We start from the raw sequence: 23,010 nt of genomic DNA on the forward strand, positions 1-23,010 counted from the left end.
GGGCAATACAGACTCTCAATCACTGATGCAATGTCCCATGGCCTTTGATAGTATCTATTAATACATAAAAGACTTTAAACTTGACAAAAATATAAACCTTTTTGGTTATTTATGTGTTAAGGGTCACTGTGAAGGAAGTGGTTTTGGTCCACAGCTACAAAGGTTTATTCCTGTTACCCTTCAAAGAATTTTAACTGTTTTAGCTTTTGTATTTAGATCCTTGATCCACACTGAGTAAGTTTTGTGTCAACTGCTCCATCCCCTGTGTAGCCCTAGCCCCCTTATAGTTGTGTGGGGTTAGTGCAGAACCCTCTGTTCTAATCCACTGATCCATGCGTCTGCAGGTATGCCCGGAGCACAGCTGTTTTAAAATTATGAGGTCTGCTTTCGGAAAGCTTACTCTTACTATTGCTATGATCTCCTCATGTTACTATTGATGCGGGAGAATTGTCTGTATTCTGTCAATCATATTTTAATAAAATGCTGATTGGCCAGGCAGGCTGTATAGGTGGGAAAGCAAGACAGGAAGTAAGGGTGGAGCAAAGAGACTGGGAGTATTCTGGGAAGCAGGAAACTCCCTCCGCCATTCCTGCCCAGATCACCGAAGAAGCAACGTGTGAGCTGACAGCTGGAAAAGGTACCAAGCTTTATGGCTAACACAGATGAGAATAATGGGTTAATATAAGCTATAAGAGTTAACAAGAAGTCAGAACTAATGGGCCAATCAGTTTATAATCTTATGGAATCCTCTGCATAATTTTCTTTGGGGGTTGCTGGTTGTGGGGTACTGGGTGGGGCAGATACCCCAACAAGCAGGCCCCTTCATGTTACATACTATAAGAATGTGAAATAGGCATTATGGCGGTGAGCTTTGCTACTTTCCTCTCAGTTCTCTTCTTGCTGTGGTAAACACCATGCAAAGCAAATGACAGAAGAAAGAGTTTATTGTGGCTATGGTTCCTAAGGGTCAGTGCCCATAATGTCAGGGCAGAGGCAGTCGCCAGGTGGCTAGAGAAGGATGCTGAGAAGCACAGAGAAAAGAAAGCAAAGGAGGAATGACCAGAGTCTTGAAGGTCTCAAAGCCTACCCTTAGTGGCACACTTCTTCCAACAAAGCCCTCCAAAACAGAGCCACTAACCAAAGATCATGTGTTTGAACATATGATCCTATGGGGACATTCTCATTCAAACCACCATGGTAAATTATTGTGTGCCATGGAAACTTGCTGAAGACAGACTCAGGGAGTCTGAAGTTTTGTCAAGCCTACCTTCCCTGAGTCAAGAACTCTCAATTAGAAACGATGGGTAGTTATTTTTAAAAGAGCATGTGATGTGCTCCTTTCTGTGTGGAATGCCATACTTTTTCACCAGAGCTGAAGAGGCTTTCACAGCAGTCCTGCATGAGAGAGCCTCATCCCGTCCTGAGTGACCTGGAACCAGGAGGTGGAGGACATAAGGCATCACATCCATGTATACAGGACAGAACATTGATTGGGAGGCTGGAGTCTGGATGAGGGGTGTGGAAAGGCCTGTGGACAGGTTAGGGAATACAGACCCTCGTGAGTGCTGCAGCTTAGCAGATGCAGCAGGGACAAGAGCAACTTCAGAGTCATAATTAATACAAAGGAACTGGGGCACTCTCTGGATGTGGGGAGCACGGGGCTGTCTTTGCTTTCCCTTGAGCAAAGCTGTGCTTTGGTGACAAGTGACTTTCACAGCTTTGGTCTTGTGGTCATGTCACACTTCCTCGAGACTTAGAATGGTGTAATGGTTTTCAGAGATTCTCCTGCCCGATGTGAAGTGTTGCCAAGTCCACCTCCCCCAGGACCTAGGACTCTTATGAGCATTACTCAAGAGTGGGATGTGGTGAGTGAAGGCAGCTGGTGGCAACAGGGCCATGGTACATAGGACAGTAAATAACCCCAGACCTGAAAAGTGGCTCCTGGAACCATCCTGACAGCTAACCCTGAACTTTACATAACTCTCGTGGCATGGGAGCACCATAGAACAGGGGCCCCTCTAACCCCAGCAGAGAACCCAGCCACTGCAAAGATTCTGTCAGAGAGTGACACCAGCTGTCAGACAAAAAAGATGCTATAGAAAGAAGGAAAGTGAAGCCTCACATGAGCCTTCATATCCCAAGAAGACTTTGAAAGAGTCTGTTTCCTTTATCCATCCATTGAAATAAGTATATGGCTGAGCCTTGTCTAGCCCTTTGGTTCTGAAGACATCCATGGTGGTGTCTGCTTCTGTAAGCTGTGCTTCTGGGGAACTATGTGTCTGGGACTTGAGAGGACCAGGCAGGCTGAACACTCAGCACAGAAGCCACTGTCGGGCCCTCCTGGCATTCCATTTCTGTGTTCCCAGAGCAAAGCCTTTGTTTTGACACAGAAAACTGTGCCAGGTGTCCATCCTGTACTGCTCTGAAGTGTCCCCAGAACCCCTTGGATACAGAATACCCTCACAGGAGCCCAAGAGCTAAGCTTGCCCTCCTTCCAACATTAATAATCTCATTAGGAGCTGTAACCACTGTGCTGAACACTGAGCAAATGCAGAAAGTATAAATATGTGGATTCCCCTTTTAGTTAGAAGCCAGGAGGCAAGGGGTCCCAAGTATTGCTATCATTAAGAAAAATAAAACCAGAGAGCATGGTGGGGCTGAGCTCAGGGTACCACAGAGGGGTGAGGGCTACAGTGCAGAGTCCTCAAAAGAGCAGCCATACCATGTGGTTACATGCAAGCAGTTTGGGCATAACCGCATAGCATCGCCCTGACACCACCCAAGCATTGTCTTCATTTTGACTGACTCAAGAAAACTTTCAAAGCGAATGTTTTCCAAGAACTCACAGATTCTGACATTGTATTCTGGAAACTCAGCATCTAGGACATGCTCACTCCACACTCGATTCTGGACTCATTTGCTTTGTTTTGTCTGAGACAATTTTTGCAGTGATCGAAAAAAAAAAGAAAAGAAAAGAGAGAAAGAAAGAGAGGAAAGAAGAAAGGAAGGAAGGAAGGAAGGAAGGAAGGAAGGAAGGAAGGAAGGAAGGAAGGAAGGAAGGAAGGGAAGGAAGGAAGGAAGGAAGGAAGGAAGGAAGGAAGGAAGGAAGGAAGGAAGAAAGAAACTCAGCTCCAACTCCGCAAGCACGGTCTGGTGGAAGGGTGTGCTCTGAGGCAGTGGGTTTCTGGGAAGCTTGCTTGGCAATTACGACAGGCAAGGTACCTTGCTCTGTGGTGCAGGCTGGTAGTCACCAATTACTCACTATCTATGTCTCTCGGAAGGGTCTTGAAGGGAACATGACCTTTCTGGTTGTCATGCATTTCTCCCTTGTTGGGCCATGCTCTTTTCTAAATTTCTCTTCTGAATAATAGATTTAAAGTTACCCTTTTAATTTTCTGCTATTAACTACAGTAACTGTCTGTCTCTAATAGGTCACACTGTTGCCTGGTGTGTACCATTCAGGGCATCTGCAATTCCTGCATTCTGATGAGACTAACTGCAGTGATCTGCACTATAAGGGGTCTGGAGACAGGATGGGGTCTTAGTTGCATTAGAATGTTTTGGGTTTTGCCGTGAATGGACATCTGACTAGAGCTGGGAAGTGAGAAGCACTAAGCACACTCCAAAGAAGTATAATGAGAAAGTCACTGACTTTGAGGATCACCCTGAAGAGTAGCTTCAAGGCCAGGCCACACTCAAGTTTCCAGAAGTAAAGATCAACTGGTATTTGGCAGTAGAAACATAATGTGTGGCTTACTTGTGCTGGGATGTCACCACAGTTCAATTAAATGCACTGTCTGTGAACAATTGTTTTAGCTAAACTGTTACATTCTTGTTCATCTCTACCATTGAGAAAAGATTGCACCCATTGGAGATAGGAGGAAGCCCTAGAGGCCACCCTGAACCATCACTAGCATGCAAATTGTTCAGAGAGAGCTTGGCTTGGAAGATGGGGGCCACAGTGAGTGGTCAGTCAGATGGAAAGGCTGATGAAAGGAGGCTGCGGTAACAGAAAGGGAGGGACATGGACACCAGGCGTGAGCCCTGAGATTGGACTCTGATTCCTCTCACTGTCTGTATAAAGGTCTCCATCACAACCATTTCCAGAATCTGATAAGTACTTTATGTCATCCTATTCCTGGGGAGGAAAAAGAAGGGTAGACACAAACATGAATATCCGTAGACCATCTGCTAGCCTGGACTAGCAGATCATTCTTCAGGAACAGGCCATTGATGGGAAGAACCAGCGGATCACAAAAAAAAAAAAAAGAAAATAGTAAATTTGGTGTTAGGAGGTCTTACATAAGGTATGCCTTATGCCAAGCAAGTTTGTTACAAAGTACAGCGTCTTATATACCGTTTTTAGAGGAAAAATGGGAGAGTCAGTAGGAAAGTATCGTACGATGGGCAAAGTCAGCAGGAGGCTAATCAAGCAGTGCTGCACAAAGGGAGCACAGCGTAGCTCAAGAGTGCTGCGGATGGAGCACACAGAGGCCTTGGGACTGATAGCCACAGCCCTTTAAGGGGATGAGTTTGTTTCTCAGAGGCCAATGCTGCACCTCTCCCAAGGCCCTGACCCAGGCCAAGCATATTCCTCGTTTTTCAGAAGGAACTGTCTTCCTTCTCCATATATCGGGGCCTCAGGGAGAGCCTTAGATCAGCCCAGCCCCCAACAATCTGAATATACATTAACAAAAATATGTACGCATGGAGTACCAGAATGAGTACTAACGTCTAGTTTGAAGGTGTCTGTATTGCTCCACAGAGCAAGTCCTTGTCTAATTTGGTGGTGCGAGTCAACAGCCCCAGTCAGCTTGTCTCTACCCAGCTCTACCGCCATCCTCAGCTCATTGTCTGAGGGGCTAGAGCAGCCTCATGTGTTATGGGACCCACACATGGAACTGAGGAGGGACACCCACTTTCTCCATCACTGAAGAAACTATGTCCCTGGGACCTAGCCAGGAGGTGAATCATTTGATGAACTTCTATCTCCCAGAAATCATGGCTGTGGAGGCTTCTGGGAAACTAGGCCTGTGGAGTGAGAGGCAGTGGCTTCCCAGAAGGCAGTCCTCCATGTCCACCACACTAGGGAGACCCCTAGATTTGAACTATCCAACGTCTGCCGCTTGCAAACGTTGAACCTGAACAGTGCATTCAAATGACTCTTGCGGTTGAAGCAGACCTGAAGGAGTTCTGTCAGAAGGGTTGGTTATGTGGCCACTAACCTTAAAGTGAGTTACAGACTGGCAGACTAAGCAATGAGTCCTTGGGAGCATCCTTGTGTCTCTGTCTTGACTTCTCCTCGTTAACTCTAAAAGAAATGTCTAGTGTAGCTTGCTTATTTATGGAACCCTTGCCCTAAATGCCCACTTTCCTTAAAGATGACAATACATCCTTATTATTCATGTGTGTGCATTAAGGCCACCAGCCAAGGCAAGCACAACAGTGTGTTTATTTGTGAAGTATATTTTCCAGGCCTTGCTCCTTTATACTCCAATTTTAAAGATGCATAACCCATAGGAAGGCATAAATCTTACTGCGGTCCTCCCTGTTTTCTCTGGAGCACATTGGAACATTATAAACTAGCGTGACACACATCCAGGACAATGCACTGCAGGACACTGCCTGATATCTTGGGTGATGGCTTAGTGAGCAGCCTGGCAGGACAGTCACCAAGGCAAGCGTTTAGGAGTCTAGGTCAGTACCAGTTCAGAGTCAGAAACATAGAGATGTTTATGTAATGAAATTGAAGAGAAATGGATCATAGTGAGCCAGGCAGGTCAGGGACCAGAGGATGCTCCAGGCTGAAGTGGGCACTGACTTCTTCAGACGCAGAGCTCCTTACTGCCTTAAGCCCACTGGCCCCAGCAGCTGTGGCATCTGCAGGAATCAAGAGTACACTTCTCTTTCTCATACCATGGATTCATATCCCACAAGCACTGGGCCTCTCTGAAGGAAACCTGTGGAAAAAAGTCACCAGAGTTTGTTAGCTCATCATGTATAGAATTCAGACTTACCAGTCTTTTTCCCTCTTGTTTCCTCTTACTTGGGTACTTTTCCTTTAAATGTGTTTGTTTAATTGTATGTGAATGTATGCATGCTTGAGTGTGTGCGCGTGCAATGCCTGCAGAAGTCAGAAGAGGGCATCAACCATCCCCTGGAGTTGAAGTTATCGGTGACTGTGAGCTGCCACGTAGGTGCGAGATCCTCTGCAAGAAGACCAAGTGCTCTTACCGTCTAAGCAATCTCTGCGAACCACGTGCCCAGATTCTTCACACCCTTCTGAGCTCAGTAAATGAATTCTTATTGTATAGGCAGAGGGACTTCTAAAGTTCTGGCTAGTAGCAAATCGAAAAGAAACCTGAAAGGGTGCATGTGGTGGACTAGACAGTGTCTTCCCAAAGATCTTCACATTCAAACTCCTGACACAGGAATGTTCTATGGCCAAGAAGGGAGGGTTTTTTGTGGCTATTGGAGGCATCTTGAGAAGGTGTTATCCTGCATTATCACACAGATTCTAAGCACATGGACACACAAAGTTGACAGGTCCTCAGGAGGCAAGGGTGGGCCAGGTGCTTCACTGGATCCAGACTCTCAGATAGGAGGCTGAAGACGAGAGCAAATGTTTCTTCAGAGCTCCAAGGATACAGTGTTGTTGGCTGATACGGTTCCGTGAGACAGCCTCCTCTATCCTCAACACTGTGCGAAAATAGTGTTCTATTTGTGGTAGCCACCACTACCACAACCAACAGTGCTTTGACATGGTCACTGCAGGATACCTATTTCAAGGTGACATGAATGCCCGCTTTGTGGTTTGAGAAGTCATGGCTAGAGACAGCTGTGTACTCAAGATAAGAACTGAGCCAACCTGCCCATGCCTCCCTTCCCCTTTTTCCATCCACTGCCACAGAAGTGAAGCCCTGGGCTCCTTGCTTGGCCTCCAGAGCACTCCTTTTGACGGGGACTTTGGTTCTTATTCATCTCTGCCTTTGAGAAAAGAATAGAAATGTGTTCAGGTTAATGTGATAGTTTTTTTCAGATTTCATGGGAAAAGACAAACCCATCCCATACTGACTTTTCATTTCTGTTTCTACTTTCTTGATATATATTCAACAGACATACATTTCATGCACAGTCTGAATTAAATTAACAGAGATGGCAGTTAGATAGAAATCAGTCAATGGAGTCAGCAAGATTCAGATTTAAAACATACTTTCCATAGAATAGATGATACGTTCTAGAACTAAGACTGCGTGGCACAGGGGTCTGAGCCAGTAGCTCTACCCATGTTACAGGGTGGAGTTCACTTCATGGCACAGGGATCTGAGCTAGTAGCTCTATCCTTGTTACTCCTGCTGAAGAGTTGACCACCCACCCCTTCTCTGCTGGGCTCCCTGCATACATGGGTTGCTCTGCCATATGTGTTGTCATTAGAAAGCTGCAGTTGGCTGACTTGGTTTGAAGGGTCATTTATACACACGGCGGCTGAGGGTCTACGTTAGGTGAGAATACACTCTGTGGCCACAGCATAACTGTGGTGTTTACTTCTCTCATTGCTGCTACAAAGCACATGACTAAAGCAACTTAAGATAGACATGGTTGGGAGGGCATGGGGCAGAAGCATGAGGCAGCTGGTCAGGAAGCAGAGAGAGATGCATGCTGGTCCTCAGCACACCTTTCCCTCTTTATTCAGTCTAAGACCATGGCCATTGGTAATGTCACCCACATTTAGAGTGGGTCTAATCTAATCTAGAAACTCCAGACATTTCCAGAGGCTTGTTTCCATGGTGTTTCTAAATTCTGCCAATTTGACAATCGAGAGTAACCATCACATGGCTTTATCAACATTTACTGTTGTTAATAATAGATATAAATTTAAAAACCAGTAGAAAAGTAAATGAATTAACAGAATGCACCACAATCTATTTCTCCTATCGTTAAATCCTGCTCCCAGATTTTACCATTTTCAGTGTTTCTGGATTTAATGTTTACTCATTCTTTATGTCATGTGTGCTGCCTGTTGTTCATGGACTGCCATCCTTGGAAATCAGTCACCTCATTGGCATTGTCTTCCTTTTCTTTACTCCGTGGCATTAATTGAAATCTTTATTCATTTGTTTCATGACAAAATTCCAGCATGGTTTTATATATACATTCTATGTCCATCAATCTTCCATGGGTCCCTTGTGTCTTGGGTAGCTCTTATGCCTGAAAACCCAGTCCACCATGAGTACACATTCCACTATCCATGCCCTGCCTCCTAGGCTTTCTCTCCACTATGGAAAAGATTTCAAATGTCTTCTCTCCTTTTAGCAGAATCTCCAGTGAAATGGTAACAGATCTCTTATTAAATAGAAAATACTAATAACTGTGTTCATTAGGATTTATATTGCTATGAAGAGATGCCATGACCAGGGCAACTCATAAAAAAAAAGCCATGTCATTGGAGCTGGCTTACAGTTCAGACGTTTACAGATGTTTAGTCCTTTATGGCAGGAAACATGATGGCATGAGGAAGACGTGGTGGGGAAGAAGGAACTGAGAGTTCTACTTCTGGTCCCATAGGTAGCAAGAAGAGACAGTGAGTCACTAGGCAGGCTTGAGTTCTGAGAGCTCAGAGTCCACCCGCAGTGGAACATCTTTCAGCAAGGCCACACCTACTCCAACAAGGCCACACCTCCTGATAGTGTTAGTCTCTATGAGCCTATGGGGTCATTTTCATTCAAACTACCACAATAACACACCAAATAAATTTTGTGCACTCACATTTCCCTTGTAGACTCTGGAAGGGTGGCTGCAGCTACAGAGAGAAAAGCTATAGAGTGTCACTAAACAATCTGCTGTCAAGCACTCAGGTCTAATATAGTCTGATTTCCTCAGATACACCAAGAGCTACAGTTAGCTTCTCCTTCCTTGGACCTGGATCCTTAAGCAACCTGTGTTCTTTGCAGTTCTTGTGGGATTATTTGTATAAGACTGGAAGATTAGACACTATGAGTGCTTCCAGGGGTTGTGCTAACTGAGTGTTAAGCAACCTAGGAAGGGGACATCATCCATCATCTACCGGCAAACACTGTGCTTTTGTGTGCTGGTCATCAGAAATTTTGAGACAGCAACTTGATGGTCAGATCAGGATACTTTAACAAAATACACCAACTCACAGGCAATGGATAATGGGATTTTTTTTATAGTACTGGAGAAGGAACATTCAAGTTCAAGGTGCAACTAAAGTTGTTCTCTGGTGATATTTCCCTTTGCCTTGATGATGGCAGCTTCATATCTGTAACATGAGGGCCGGCTTGTTGGGGTATCTGTTCCCACTCAGTTCCCCACAACCGGCAAGTCCTAGAGAAAATCAATCACACGGAGAACTCTATAAGTTATAAACTGATTGGCCCATTAGGTCAGGCTACTTATTAGCTCTTATAACTTATATTAATCCATTATCGTTATCTATGTTAGCCACACGGCTCAGTACCTTTCTCAGCTGTCAGCTCACATGTTGCCTCTTCAGTGGTCTGTGCAGGAATGGCAGAGGAACCTTCTGCTTCCAGAATACTCCCGGTCTCTTTGCTCCACCCCTACTTCCTGTCTGGCTTTCCCGCCTATACTGCCTGCCTGGCCAATCAGCGTTTTATTAAAATATGATTGACAGAATACAGACAATTCTCCCACACCACCTCTCTCTCTCTCTCTCTCTCTCTCTCTCTCTCTCTGTGTGTGTGTGTGTGTGTGTGTGTGTGTGTGTGTGTTGAGGGGGTGGCATGGGACTGCACATAGAAAGAGAAACTCTTCTTCTGCCTCTTTCTCTAAATACAGTCCCTCAATGTTCAGGGCCTCAGCAAACACACTGTGGATGGGACACCATTCCAGAAAGTCAGTTGACTTGGGTGTCTTTGATGGCCTTAGGCACTAACACAGTCTGCCTTCTCACCTAAGGTTGGCACCCACTCTAACTGTAAGGGATAGTTGCTACATCCTGTGAGGACTTGAGTTTGGGCCCCAGATCCCACGTGGAAAAGCCAGATGGGGTGATAGGCTCTTATAATCCCTCACCCGGGGAGGCAGAGGCAGGAGGAGCTTGCTAACCAGCCCTAATCTGGGAGTCCCAGGTCAGTGAGAGCACCTATTCTATTGTTAAAGTTTGCCTTGCCATATATATGTGTATGTATGTATGTGCCGGCAAATGTTCATATGTGTAGCTGCCCACAGAAGCCTGATGAAGGGAATCACATCCCTTGAAGTTAGAGTTACAGGTGGTTGTGAAATATATATGCAACTTGGATGCTGGGAACCAAACTCAGATTCTTAACAAGAATCTTAACTGCTGAGCCATCTCTCCAGCTCAAAGAGAGCCTATTTCAAAGAAAAATGGATGGTGTTCTTGAGGATGATATGCAAGCTTGTCCTCTAGTCTCCACATGCTTCCACACAAATGTGTCTATACACAGAAACAGTCAGAGAGAGAGAGAGAGAGAGAGAGAGAGAGAGAGAGAGAGAGAGAGAGATGGGGGGGCGGGCAGGGGTAAAGACAGTCATTAGTCCTAGAAATTTCTCAGTTTGGTTGAAGAAACATTATCAGAAGTGAGGTGCGGACCTTCTTCTAGCTGCCCCCTGTCCCCTCCTCTATTACAGAAGGTACCAGTTCAGAAGCACTTACAGATGAATGGTTCATCAGTCTGGTTCAGCTTGGGTGCTAGGTACTCGGCAGCCTTCCTTCATGTCAGACTCCCCGTTCCTTTGAATCCCAGCTCTAAAGTTTCTGTACAAAAGCAGTTCTTAAGGAGTTCTGAGTCTTCCACATGTGCTCAGGGGCTGCAGTTCTCTACACAGGAGGCCCCCCGCAGGGCTTTTGTAGGCACCACCATCTTTGTCTGGTTCTGTGGAGATGGCTGGGAAGGTGCAAGGTCACACACAGGCTCTTTACAGAGCCTTCTGTGGGATGAACTCTCTGGCCTCTTGATCTTTCTGGTGTACATGCAGGTCTTGCCTCTCAAGGGCAAATCTCTTAATTTTGCATGTTTTAAAATCTGAAGAAGGGAAGACTTTCCTCCAAAGAAGATATAAACATAGCCAGTAAGCAGATCAGCATTAGATGTGGGATAGCATCCACCCATGAAGAAGGAATGGGGGAGCTGAGGGGCTCTCTGTGGTTGAAGTTCTTGCTGCCCAGGCATAAGGAATTGAATCTGAACCCTGAGTACCCCCAGTGCTAGGCAAGTGGAGAGAAAGAGAAGGACTCTGGCAGTTACTAGTCAGACAGCCTGGCCCAGATAATGGTACCCAGGTTCTGTAAGCAAGATCCTGCCTCAAAAATAAGAGAAAGAACAATAAGGAAACATCTGGGGCTGGAGAGATGGCTCAGCAGTTAAGAGCTCTGACTGCTCTTCCAGAGGAACCAAGTTCAATTCCCAGGATCCACATGGCAGCTCACACCTGTGTGTAACCAGGTCCAGGACTATTGACACCCTTACACAGACATACATGCAAGCAAAACACCAATGAACGTAAAATAAAAATAAATTTTAAAAAGAAAGAAAGACATCTGGCATCAGCTTCTGGCCTCTGCATGCACATACATGGGCATGGGCACACACACACACTCACACACACGCACACACACAGAGACAGAGAGAGAGAAAGAGAGAGAGAGAGAGAGAGAGAGAGAAGCGATACACAATGCTGTACACTACAGTATAGGTAAACATTGAAATATGATGCCTTTTGATGATTTTAAGTTTCTTTTAAAGGCATCAGAACCAGTTTGAATTTACAGTTATGATTCCACACCTCTGAGGCTTTGAAACTGTACTGCACCCACTAAACAGAGACTTGGCAGAGTGAACCGGCATGTGGATTTTATTTTACTTTTAAATATAATAATTTTTTTCTTTTGTTTTTTCTTGAGGCAGGTTGTCTCTGTGTAGTTTTGGAGCCTCCCTGGAACTCACTCTGTAGATCAGGCTGGCCTTGAACTCACAGAGATCCTCCTGCCTCTGCCTTCCAAGTTCTGGGATTAAAAAAGCATGTGCCATCACCATCTGGTGACACTTCTCCTAATTAATATGTATTTCAATAAAGAGGTAAGTAGTTCACACATACACACATATCACTTCTCCTAATTAATATGTATTTCAATAAAGAGGTAAGTAGTACACACATATAGCCTACCTGTGTGTGGGAAAATGAAGTCATGAGTACTAAGTAGATGTAAGTCATTAAAGGACAAAGGTCAATATATAGATTTTAAAGTTTGAATTTGTTTTAAATATATAGGAAAGTGAAGAGGTTTGGATACTTTTGATGTATCAAATTCAAAAGTTTTGTAAACAATAAATGACACTTTCTTTGTTTTGTGAGCATACATAATAAAACTGAAGCCTTGGGCTTTGGATTTCAATTTCCCAGAAAATTAGGAAACAACCTACCTTAAGACCCAGCAATACCACCTTCGGGTGTATACCCAAAGGATGATCAATCATATCACAAGGACATGTGCTCAACTATATTCATAGCAGCATTATTTGTCATATTTAGAAGCTGGAAACAATCTAAATGCCCCTCGACAAAGACTGGATAAAGAAAATGTGGTATATTTACACAATAGAGTATTAGACAGCAGAAAAAATAATGACATATTGAAATTTGTGGATGGATGGATTTCGAAAACATCAAATTGAGTGAGGTAACCTGGACCCAGAAAGACAAATATCATATGGACTCACTCATAAGTGGCTTTTAGACACAAATCAAAGAAAAACCAGCCTACAATTCACAATTCCACAGAACTAGACAACAAAGAGGACCCTAAGAGAGACATACATGGATCTAATGTGCATGGGAATTAGAAAAAGACAAGATTTCCTGAGTAAGTTGGGAGCATGGGGACCATGGGAGAGGGTTGAAGGGGAGGGAAAAGGAAGAGAGGGGAGTGGAGAAAAATATAGCTCAATTAAAAAAGAAACAATAAAAAACCTGAAGGCGTAGTTACTAGTGTTTCAATTAAAAAGTACAGTGTGTCTAGTTCTGCTGCTATGCTGTTAGTTTTCATGGGTGACTTTGAAGATGTGAACTTATAGGAGAAAAACTTTTAGGATAAATTATCATTGTGGGATTTTATAAACTATGAATATAACCATAAAAATATATTGCAGCAACACTGGGAGTTATTGAAATGAAATAAGCAAAAGCAATGAGGTAGATTAGAAAAACAAAGCTTTCTACATTCCAGAGAAGGCGGTTGTGCATCTTCCATGTGTGAGGTCTCAGAAAAGATGAAGTCACTGTCCCTCTCTTAAAAAGAAACAGGAAGAGAGCCAGGCTCATACAGAATAAAAGTGTGGAGGCAGTCATGGATTCAGTGCTAACTCTTTGTAGAAGAAAAGATGGTGTGGCCATTATGATCCAGTCCAAAAGAAACATCCTACAGAGGGGTTGAGGGCAGGTTTTCCTGTAGCTCCTCTGCTGTCACTCCCATGAAGTGAGGTGTCAATGTCATTCTCAATTAACCATGGCTACTTAGCTTTATATCCAGAATTGGTACATACCAGAGCAATTCTGCTGAAAAATACATTTTACTATGTTTTGGCATCAGTTTCACTGCGTGGTAGGAGAGAGTGCCCATGGATAGAGTTGTAGCCCTTCTGTCCGCAGGGCTTCTGTGTAGGTATGAGATGCCACCTTCTTTGTTCTGAGTAGAGCTGGCATCTAATGAACAGTCCACATTACTGGACACTAGTCGGGAACGAGGTTGGAAGCCCAGGACTGCATTGCATTTTGCCGAGCCTCCCTGTCTAGGGTCTCATTGCATAGTGCAAACATTCTCTCCTTATGGTAAGGACAAGAGAGGGTGAGCAGTGTCTGAGGTAGGTGTCCCTGGGTGGGTGTTTGTACTTTAAATAGAGTCTAATGGGGACCGCAGCTTCCAGCTCATGGCAGAATCCAGTGCAGGATGCACAGGCAGACACACACCGGCAGAGCCTGGGGCAGGGTACTCAGGCAGACACACACCAGCAGAGCCTGGGGCAGGGTACTCAGGCAGACATACACTGGCAGAGCCAAGCAGGTACCCTGGGCTCTCACCAAGCCCTTTCCTTTATGCCAAGCCACGTGCATTAGGCCAGCCCTCCATGAAACAGGTTATGCTGGCTCATTGAGAGAGGTCATCAGAGCACCTGAAGGTAAATAGGCAGTTTCCTTATCCTCTTCTGCCTCTTCCTTCTTCTCTTCCCTCTCCCCATCTTTTTCTCTGCCTCCCTCCTCTCCCCTTTTCTTCTTCCTCCTCCTCCTTTTCTTCTCTTTTGTTTGATTTTTGAGACAGGTTTTTGTATGACTCTAAGGCTAGCTTTGAACTTACAGCCTTCCTGGCTGAGCTGGTGTTGCAGATATGAGCAGCCACGTCTGTTCCCTGTGCTCTGAAGTATTTGGAAGGCCATTGTTCTATGTAAGAGAATGCATTTGACTGAGCCTTGGCATGTGAGTCCCACTGCCTCTGTGGCGCTACCTTCTCCAGCCCTTGTCTCCTTTGGATTTGGAAACTGAGTACTTGGGCTGTGCTATCTGCCTGCTGCATAGCTTTGAAGAAGTCACATGACATCTCAGTGGCTCCAGTCTCCTTCCCTGCAGTGGCTTTTCTGCCGTATTCTATGGGGATCCTAACAGGCACCGTGCCATTGATCCTTGAAGATTGTGCAGTAGTGGCCTCCACTGGCCACAATAACAAAACATCACAGGCAGACTCTGGGGAAGACTGTCCCCACCCAGAATGGTTAGGACGGGATGGGACCCCACAGAGTACATGCTGCAGATACCGGTGCTTAGCAAGTCCTAGGGCTGTGGAAATTATTTCATGTTTTAAAGTCCCTACTAGAGAAGATGTTCCCAACCTTGTCCTGTTTAACAGCATCAGTGTCAAAAAAAAAAACAAAAAACAAAAAAACAAAAACAAAAATGAAAACAAAACAAAAAAAAACTCTTAGAAAAAGTTGTGGGGCTGAGCAACTAAACCTTCATGTCTACATCACCCTAGGTCATGGGAGACCTGGTAACCCATATGGAAGGTTGATTAGAGGAACCACATACTTATCTAGGATCAAGCTAAAGGGTGAGAGAAAATTGCTTTTCAGTGAGCCATGAATTCCCATATGGAGACATCCCAAGTCTCAAAGCTCTTAGCTACTTCTCTTGGCCCCAGCTTGAGGCTGACTGCCAGCTTAAGAGGGAAGCTAGGTATGTAGGCTTCCCTGTCTTGGCTACTGGCATAGAGAAGTTCTAGAGGGACATGCACTGATGCTGCTATCCTATGAAGCAGCAGCGTGAGTTCCTCACACACCTGGAATGGAGTGGGATCCTTGAAGGTAGTACCAAGCAGAAGCTCAAAGAACCCAAACACACACACACACACACACACACACACACACACACACACACACACAGCAGAGCGCGAGAATGCCAGTGAATAGGAGAGACTGGGGTTTGGGGAGTTCCCTGTCTGAAAGCTGGGTTCACTGTGAATAACATCGCCTGGTTAGGCAGCGGGCCGCAGGAGAGCTACTCGCGGGTCATCATCCAGGAGTCTCCCGCAGCCCAGGACTCCTGTGTGATAGAAGCTGGACCCCAGTATAATGGAATACCAGCTTCACCCAAGGGAAGAAGAAGGTCAAGGAATTTAAATCCCAGGGGAAAATGGGAAACATTTTAGTTTTATTTTTTAAAAAAAAAAAATCTGTAGATGTAATTAGAGAAGGCAGAAATTACGGGAGAGGAACCAATGATCTTGGAAAAGCTAGTTGGAAATTTTAGGAATTAAAATATACTGATTTACATTTAAGAACTTGGAGCTGTGTGAAAAGGCCATCGGGCACACTGAAAAGCAACAAAATCAGGGAGGTAGGACTGAAAGAGTCAGGCAGGTGCGCTCAAAGACATAGAAGCCAGCAAAAGCTGTGGAGGCTGTCTGAGGAGCTACGGGCCCCACACAGAGCTTCACAAGGACAAGGGAGAGGGGATACAGAATGAGGTAGTTGTTATTATTTCTAATGTGAAGATTTATTCATTCTTGGACTGTAGATACCACAGACTCTTGCCCCAGATTTGGAAGAGGAAACTCACAAGAGAACATCATCTAACAGAGCTTCTGAGCATGAGAGAATCTTCTACCTTCATCTCGAGCTGCTTCCCGCACATGCTGTCTGCCTTGGCAATAAGCTGTGTCCTCAAAATACCAAACCTGCTGGCAGTTCTTGCCTTGTAGCCCTTCCTAGTGTGAATGTTCTTTTGTTGTCTATATTTGGGCTAAGCTGTTCTTTCCTTGGAAAAGTCTTCCCAGAATTTCTTATTCGGTCTTATTTCCTGTTGACCGTGGGGTAAACCTAGCAGCCTCGAGGCTCATGCACTGCTGCTATTGTGTTCTGGTTGCTTGTTTGACTCTGGTTCCCATGGTGCTGTGAGCTCCCTGCATTTGGGCTCACCATGGTTTATGGACACATCAGTTAGTTGTGCATGCCCACCAGCACCTCAAAAGTCACACAGAATGAGTCAAACTGTAAGCAGTGGATTGTATAATAGCTACACTAGCACCCAGAGACACAGCAGACAGGAACTACAGAATGTATAGCTGCTTATGGGCAAAGTTTTCTGCCTAATAGAACACACATACTCATGCACACACGCACGTACGCACGCACGCACACACGCACGCACACACGTAGAGTGCTTCTACCACAAACTTTCACTATACATATGTCTTTTACATGTTCATTAAAAACTTTAAAATCAAAATAAGAGTTTTTAAGCTTATTTATTTCATTTTATGTAAAAGTATGAGTGCCCACATATATGTAGATGCACCAAGTACATGCTTGATACCAATGGAGGTCAAAACACATCACATTTTAAGCTGTCTTCTTCTGTGGTTACTTCAGTGGCAGACAGAAAGCCATAAGAGGGATGGGATTGGATTGTTTTTCCCCCTTTTTTAATTGATTTTATTGAGCTATACATTTTTTTCTCCTCTCTTTCTCTCCCCTCCCCTTCTGCCCTCTCCCATGATCCCCATGATGCCAATTTATTCAGAAGATCTTGTCTTTTTCTACTTCCCATGTATATTAGATCCATGTATGTCTGTCTTTCTTAAGGTCCTCATTGTTGTCTTGGTTTTGTGAGACTGTGATTTGTAGGCTACTTTTCTTTTATTTATGTCTAAAAGCCACTTATGAGTGAGTACATATGATATTTGTCTTTCCGGATCTGGGTTACTTCACTCAATATAATGTTTTCTAGATCCATCCATTTGCCTGCAAATTTCAAGATCTCATTATTATTTTCTGCTGTGTAGTACTCCATTGTGTAAATGTACCACATTTTCCAATATCCATTCTTTGGTAGAGGGGCATTTAGGTTGTTTCCAGATTCTGGCTATGACAAATAATGCTGCTATGAACATAATTGAGCACGTGTCCTTGTAGCATGATTAAGCGTCTTTTGGGTATATACCCAAAAGTGGTATTGTTGAGTCTTGAGGAAGGTTGCTTCTCAATTTTCTGAGAAATCGTCATACTGATATCCAAAGTGACTGTACCAATTTGCACTCCCACCAACAATGGAGCAGTGTTCTCTTTACCCCACATCCTCTCCAGCATAAATTATCATCAGTGTTTTTGATCTTGGCCATTCTTACAGGTGTAAGATGGAATCTCAGAGTTGTTTTGATTTGCATTTCTCTGATGACTAAGGATGTTGAGCATTTTCTTAAGTGTCTTTCAGCCATTTTAGATTCCTCTGTTGAGAGTTCTCTGTTTAGGTCTGTACCCCATTTTTTATTGGATTATTTGTTCCTTTGATGATCAATTTTTTGAGATCTTTGGCTATTTTGGGGATCAGACCTCTGTCTGATGTTTGGTTGATGAAGATCTTTTCCCCTTCTATAGGTTGCCATTTTGTCTTTTTGACCATGTCCTTTGTTTTATAGAAACTTCAATTTTAGGAGATTCCATTTATTAATTATTTCTCTCAGTGTCTGTTCGACTGGGGTTATATTTAGGAAGTGATCTCCTGTGTCAATGCATTCAAGTATACTTCCCACTTTCTCTTCTATGAGGTTCAATGTGGCTGGCTTTATGTTGAGGTCTTTGATCCATTTGGACTTGAGTTTTGTGCATGGTGATGTATATGGATCTATTTTCATTCTTCTACATGTTGACATCTAGTTCTGGAACTCGGCTTGTTTTAAGATGTTGTGTTTGGAACCTCGATTGCTCAGTATGTGACCATTGATTGGGTCTCACAGTAAGGACACCTTTGATTGTATCTTATTGCAATTCCTAAGACTTTTGTTCACAGTATTCCAACTCAGTATTCAGGATGCCAGTCTGTCCACAAATTCTAATGCTTTTCAGAAATGGTTCAATAAAAGTCAAGTCCCTTTTTATTATAGCAGGAGAGGGGGAGTAGTTAGGTAAGATGTGGTCTACATGGGGACACATGGATTCTCTAGTGATTTCTGTAAGATGTAACATCTGGAGAAGCCAGAAGGAAGGATTTCAAGGTGACTTAATAAAATCTATGAGCTGAAATCCTAAAAGCATTGGGAGATTTGTTCAGAGATTATTCTTTGTTCCATATGCAATCCCCACAAAGTTCCTTGCTATGGTCCAGACCCACTACACATTTGGAAATAGAAAAATTTAAAAGGCAAATGAAGTTACAAAGCAAGCACAATGGTGGCCCCAAGATAGCTCAACAGCCAGAAATTGGAAAGAAACACAAATTTAACAACCAGAAACCAGATGTCAAAAACAATGACCTGGGGCAGATGGCTTGGATGTCATGCGTAAGGACTTAGGCTCAATCTACTGCACCCCTGAAAAAATAAAACAGCCACAAAAATCAACACCACCTCAGTCAACCCCATGTCATAACTGAGCTGATGAAATGAAGATCTGAATGTTTAAGGAAATCCCGTGAATTTAGCATCTTCCAGCTAAGAGAAGAGGGGAAGAAGCAGCATTCTAGGTAGACAAAGCTTTGGATATATCTATTCAAAGTATAGTCTCTTTCTTAGCCAAGTAAAAGTAAGAGAAATAACTGAGACAGCCTAGCTTTGGGTTTTCCAACTGTTCACTCAGGCCTCCTGGAGAACCTTGTGTCTTTCCTAAGCAGATAAATGGATTTTGTGGCTGTCATGGAGGTAGCCTCTTCCGGGAGAGCTGAAATCCGGGACACTTGGACCTATGTAAATAGGGTAAAAGCTGGCAGGTTTTCAAGCCTTCTCAAGAGGGACCATTATGAGCATATCCTCTCTGGGTGGATATTAGTTCACTGACTTCCTAAGCTTCTCCCAGATGCTTTCAGTCAAGATGGGGAAGGCTGTCCTGGGAGTTTGCATACAGGCATTTGGGGGTGTCCATTGATCGGAACAAGAACTAATCCTTAACCCAGAGATGGCCAGGGACAGGTGACACAAATGGAGGCTGAACATCTGAACGATGTTTTCTGTGTCCTTCAACTCCTAGCAACCTGCCTGTCTACATGTGACACTGAGCTCTGTTTTGGATAAGCGTATCTTTTCTCTTGATTACCCTTACCAGCTGTGAGACACATTTACTTCTCATCTAAGAAAGAGGATTGTCTGTGTGTGTGTGCGCGCGCGTGCGCACATGCATGTGTGTGTGTGTGTGTGTCCACAGCAGGCTGCCCTCACCTTGGAATAACACCTAGAAGCTGCTAAGTAGAGCAGGGGTACAATCCAAACCTGAAGGGCAGAATGAACAGAGGCAAGAGGCCTGTCATGTAGAGCATTGTCCAGCTACTCTTCTCTAGTTTCAAAATATCTTTCAGTCATTTTCTTTTGCCATACACTGGGTATTTTCCATCTATCCAAGATCAGCTCTGTGAATATGTGTGTGTGTGTGTGTGTGTGTTCGTGTGTGTGTGTGTGTGTTCGTGTGTGTGTGTGTATGTGTGTGTATGTGGGGGGGGAATTTTACCGAACATGATGGCTTTGTCATATTTTTTGATAGTTTCATTAGAGAAAAGCAAGACTGACTTTCATCCACCATCCACAATCCATAATTGTGTTTGACTATGTTCGCTATTTCTGAATGGCTGGCACAGTGGCTTATGCGGTCTTTGATCCACCGCAGTGTTTAACTGTCTCTGTCCTTTTTCTCTCCAGCGGAAGATACTAGTCTGTCTCAGAAGAAGAAGGTGACTGTGGAAGATCTTTTCAGTGAAGATTTCAAAATCCATGACCCGGAGGCAAAGTGGATAAGCGGTATGTCTGGAGTCCTTAGAGAACCTGGGAGGTCCCTCCTACCCCACTTCCTCTGGGTCACCTCAGTGTGGGAGTTTGTCCTCTCCTTCCCTTGTGACAGTGAAGCTCTGCAGAAGGTCTGATCTGTGACTGTGACTGTCAACACATTGCCATCATCAGAGCATGTGACCCTGGGATAGCCACTCCTTACTCTACAGGCTGCCTCGCAGACCTCAGCATGGCCTCAGCTCTGTGAGACATGTGTCTGTTGAGGACCCATCCTCCATCATCCTCAATGTGTCCCCTCCCTCCTGGAGCCATTACTTCTCTCAGGGAGATGAAACACGTTGCTAAGCAACAGAGCCCATGGTGCTGCTCTACTGAGCATGCCTTCTCCTTGGTACTGGTCTTCTCTGCTTAAGTTCGCTTTCACTCACCTGGGAGCTGTGACCAAGGACTGCGCAGAGATCTGTGCAGATGCTGAGAAGCATACCTTCCCTCTCAGCTTCAACCTGGATCCAATCTCATTTTATAGTTTTGGGGGACTTTTTTCTTAAACAACAAAACAGAAACAGAACAGGGTACAGATAGCGGTATCGCCCTGACTCTTGGCATCCGGGATGATGACTTTCCTCTTAGAGGGTCTGAAATCCCAGGAGCCTGCACCTTCGCCCTCCCTGGTAGGTGGCGTCTCTCCTGCTGTGTCCCTGGCTGTGCTTTGCATTGTTTTCCCTTTAGGGAATGCCCTCAGGTTGGCAAGTCTTTCCAGCGCATCATGCCCAGGCTCAGGGATAGGGTATTCCAGAGAGCAGCAGGTTTCCTTACATGGCAGAGCTGGTCTTCAGCACAGTGGGCTGGCCACCCACCTGACCCCCAGTTTTGTGCCCCTTGCATTGTACTGAGTGGCGTGGTATTGTTAGAGTCGTTTGTTACCCAACAGCCCTGGACAGGCTTCCCATACTTTGCCAACTTGAAAAAGTCAATAAGCAGTACTCCCACCTTCTAGCTCTTCCTCTGGGCAGTGGTTTCTCTCTTATCTGTATTATGATTGTGGTATTAGTTTCTGACCCCAAGGTTAGCTCCTTCCCTGAGCAAATCAGAAGATAGGTGTTTCAAAGTATGTGTTTTGTAAAGTCTTCAAAGAAATGACTAGTTGGGTGTTGGGGGTGTTTGTGGAAAGTACCTGGGGACTCAGCACAGGGGGGGTGGGAGAGCAGAGGTCTCCTGCTGTCCTGGGAGCAAACTTCACCTTCAGTATTGAAGGTACCTTAGCATCCTCCCCAACCCACCCCCACTGTGTGTGTGTGTGTGTGTGTGTGTCTGTCTGTCTGTCTGTTTGTCTGTGTGTGTGTGAGAGACTGTGCAAGCACCCACACATGTGTGCATGCATCAATGAACACATGCACACATTTGTGTTTTGATTCAGTGTTTGGACAGGTCTGAGCACTCAGGCAATGCTCAAGGTCAGATCTTGAAAATAAAGCACAGTCTCATTGGGAGCCCAAAGATGCATTCTGGAGAGGAACATTGATCCTAACTCAATAGATACAGAGAGATGGATTCCTGCTTTCTCTCTCTCCGTGGGAAGGCAATTTGGAGACTGTGAGCAGTCTTAAATGGATGACTAGGGTTTGTTAGATAAGAGAGAACAGACCTCTGGAAAATGTAAGTCTAAAGCATCAACCTGTGCTAAACTGTGATCAGCAGAACCAAATGCAAGCTGAGAGACAATACCCAGCGATAAAACACATCCAAATGGAGGCAGAAACAAGTTCAGAGGATACATGGAAGGGTAGAAATTAGGGGTGCCAGATCCAACTCTGGGGCTGAGAAACCACTGGAGGAGAACCTAGAAAGATTCCAACAGGGGCCAAAAGTAGAGCTGTGCACTTTTTTATTAGGTTGCCATGGTTTCAGGCAGCCTAGTCCTAAAGCAACAGTCTAAGTGAAATGAGCAGGGCGGAGGGGGGGGGGTGTTAGTGACTGTGGAAGAGAAGAGGAGGGAAGGGGAAGAAGTGGGGAGGAGAAGGAAAAGGAGGGGATAAAATGGGAAGGGGAGGGAAGGGAAGGGAAGAGGGATGTAAGCCATGAAATGGAGGCACAGGTTGTATAAGATGCTGAAAGCCAGGACCCTGTCTCTGAGCTGCCCTCCCACCGCTGTCAGCATCACCTGCTGGGAACTTGTTCTGACTGAATGAGAACAGCTGCCTGGAGATGCACTAATCCACCCAAGGGAAGCCAGCCAGAGTGCTTTCCCCTAAAGCTGGGGGTTAATTTAAGCCTACTCCTCCTCTTCTTTTTCTTCACCCCTCTTCCCCCACTTTCTCCTCCTCTTCCCCCCTCCTTTTCCCTCCTCCTCAGGATAATCTCCTGGGTGTCTGGTATGTCTTAATCTCTCAGTAAGTACCTCTCACCTATTAAGCCATTTGATTCTCACACGTTCCACTGGTCCATTTGCAGGTATGTGAACTGAGGCTCAGAGTGTTTAAGTCGCTTAGCCCATATCCCACATCAACCCCACCTTCTCTGTGTTTATAGACTGCCACACCAGGTGGGATCTGGGTCTCCTGTCTCCAGGACATTTCTCTTGTGCCCTCACCAGCTACCTTTTCTGCTTTTAGCCACTGTCTAGGCTGTGAATAGTACCGAGTTCTTACCATCTACTGAGTGCTGAGCACTGGAAGGAAATGGAGAGTTTCTCTACTGAGAAAGTAATTTAGATTTTTTTTTTCTACATCAATCGCTGGTATTAACTTGTG

The 23,010-nt window shown here is 44.8% G+C and overlaps 1 protein-coding gene across 4 annotated transcripts in view; it reads left to right on the top strand.

Moving 5' to 3' along the window:
• Dpp6 (dipeptidyl peptidase like 6) overlaps positions 1-23,010 on the top strand; it is an 868,555-nt gene that overhangs the window by 537,678 nt on the left and 307,867 nt on the right. For all 4 annotated transcript variants that reach the window (XM_085691109.2, XM_048440198.3, XM_087907530.1 and 1 more), the window contains exon 3: positions 20,174-20,272. In XM_085691109.2, the coding sequence (XP_085547235.2) occupies positions 20,174-20,272 (99 nt within the window). The remainder of the gene's footprint in view (positions 1-20,173; positions 20,273-23,010) is intronic.

Source organism: Myodes glareolus, chromosome 6, assembly GCF_982192425.1.
Source record: "Myodes glareolus chromosome 6, mMyoGla1.1, whole genome shotgun sequence".
Taxonomy (NCBI): domain Eukaryota; kingdom Metazoa; phylum Chordata; class Mammalia; order Rodentia; family Cricetidae; genus Myodes; species Myodes glareolus.